The sequence below is a fragment of the Juglans regia genome, chromosome 2, assembly GCF_001411555.2.
Source record: "Juglans regia cultivar Chandler chromosome 2, Walnut 2.0, whole genome shotgun sequence".
Lineage (NCBI taxonomy): Eukaryota > Viridiplantae > Streptophyta > Magnoliopsida > Fagales > Juglandaceae > Juglans > Juglans regia.
Window position 1 is genome coordinate 15348692 of NC_049902.1, and position 1456 is coordinate 15350147.

Sequence of the window (1456 nt, forward strand, 5' to 3'; positions counted from 1 at the left end):
TCACGTGGTTGACTATGAAATCCTGGAGGAGTTGTAGCACGTTCTTTGTGTTTTCATAAGACAAATTCTCATGATTTCGAAGCCCTGAATGTTAGTAATTTGACATAAAATTACCACGATAGTTGTAGTTCCGATTGTTGATGTATTGAACTTTTTCTTGACTTGCTTCATTATTCGGAACTGTCATACTTTTAGCTACAACATATTTTGCACTTTGTGGTATCCTTTAGGTTGTTAAAACTGAAATTTAACGGAATAGAGAAGCAACTTGAGCTGAAAGGGAAGCTAACGGCCCAATTCATGAATCCCCGTAACTTTCTTAGCCATAGTTCTTTTGGTTGGCCATTGGTAGTTGTTTAAGGTCATTTCTTCCAAAAGAGAGGTAGCACCTTCAACTGTCTTTGACATCAAAGTTCCACCAACAGCAACATCAACTATGGTTCGAGTTTGTCCATTCAATCCATTGTAGAACATCTGAACTTGCAACCAGTCTGGCAATCAGTGTTGAGGGCAGCAGTGAATCGAATCTTTGTACCTTTCCCATGCCTTATATCGTGATTCGAAATCACTTAGCTTGATTTGACTAATCTCACTCTTGAGTTGGGCTTTTTTGCAGGTGGAAAGAATTTAGCAAGAAACTTTTCAGCCATGTCCTGCCAACTAGTAATACATCCTGGTTGTAGAGATTGTAGCCAACCTCTTGCATTGTTCCTCAAAGAAAAAGAGAACAATCTCAGTCTAATGGTGTTTTCAGTAACACTATTGATCTTTATAGTGTCACAAATCTCCAAAAATATCGCCAAATGAATATTGGGATCATCAAGTGGCAATCTACTGAATTGGGCTTGTTGCACCATGTTGATTAAGGCTAGTTTGAGCTCAAAATTGTTGGCATTAATGGTTTGACATCTTATACACGAGTAGTTGTCATTCACAATTGGCCGTACATAATCTTTCAAGGTGCGTGGTTGTACATCTTGTTGTCCGTTAGCCATGGCTAGTACTTTTTTTTTTCTTCGTGATCTAAGAGTTCTTCCAATCTCTGGATCAAAAGGAATAATGTCAAGATGTCTAACACGGTGCATCCAATGTTAAAAACACACTTGCAAAACAAAAAAATTTCTAAATTAAAACCAAGATTGCTTAGTATCGATATTGGCAAAAATAAGAAGAAATTAATCCCCAACAATGGCGCCAAAAACTTGATTGGCACAAAATTGCAAACACAATATCATAGTTTTATAGTAATTTAATGAGAAAAATGTTGTCCTCAGGGATTAGGATCTTACTTTTGACAAGTATCGAAATTATACTAATATCGACTTTATTTAGAAAAGTCACTAAGATTTTTATAATTGCAATTTGAAATAAAATCAATTCAAACAAAATGTTCAAAGGAAAAGAAAGATGTTGTTTGATGATTAAATCAATAAGAAAAAGAACTTCTAGGAAATTG

The 1456-nt window shown here is 35.4% G+C and overlaps 1 protein-coding gene across 1 annotated transcript; it reads right to left on the reverse strand.

Moving 5' to 3' along the window:
- Positions 1-285: 285 nt before the first annotated feature.
- On the reverse strand, positions 286-995 carry LOC108995423. Its single transcript, XM_018971003.1, has 2 exons — positions 698-995; positions 286-491 (listed from the first exon to the last, which is right to left on the reverse strand). Exons 1-2 carry the CDS (start codon positions 993-995, stop codon positions 286-288), a joined length of 504 nt encoding a protein of 167 aa, XP_018826548.1.
- Between the last annotated feature and the right edge of the window lie 461 nt (positions 996-1456).

What these genes read in the sequence shown, in the direction of transcription:
- LOC108995423 (XM_018971003.1), bottom strand. Translation starts at nt 995, where the DNA reads ATGGCTAACGGACAACAAGATGTACAACCACGCACCTTGAAAGATTAT. An exon ending in TTTGAGGAACAATGCAAGAG is followed by an intron (nt 492 to 697) that starts GTTGGCTACAAT and finishes ACTGATTGCCAG; the next exon opens with ACTGGTTGCAAGTTCAGATG.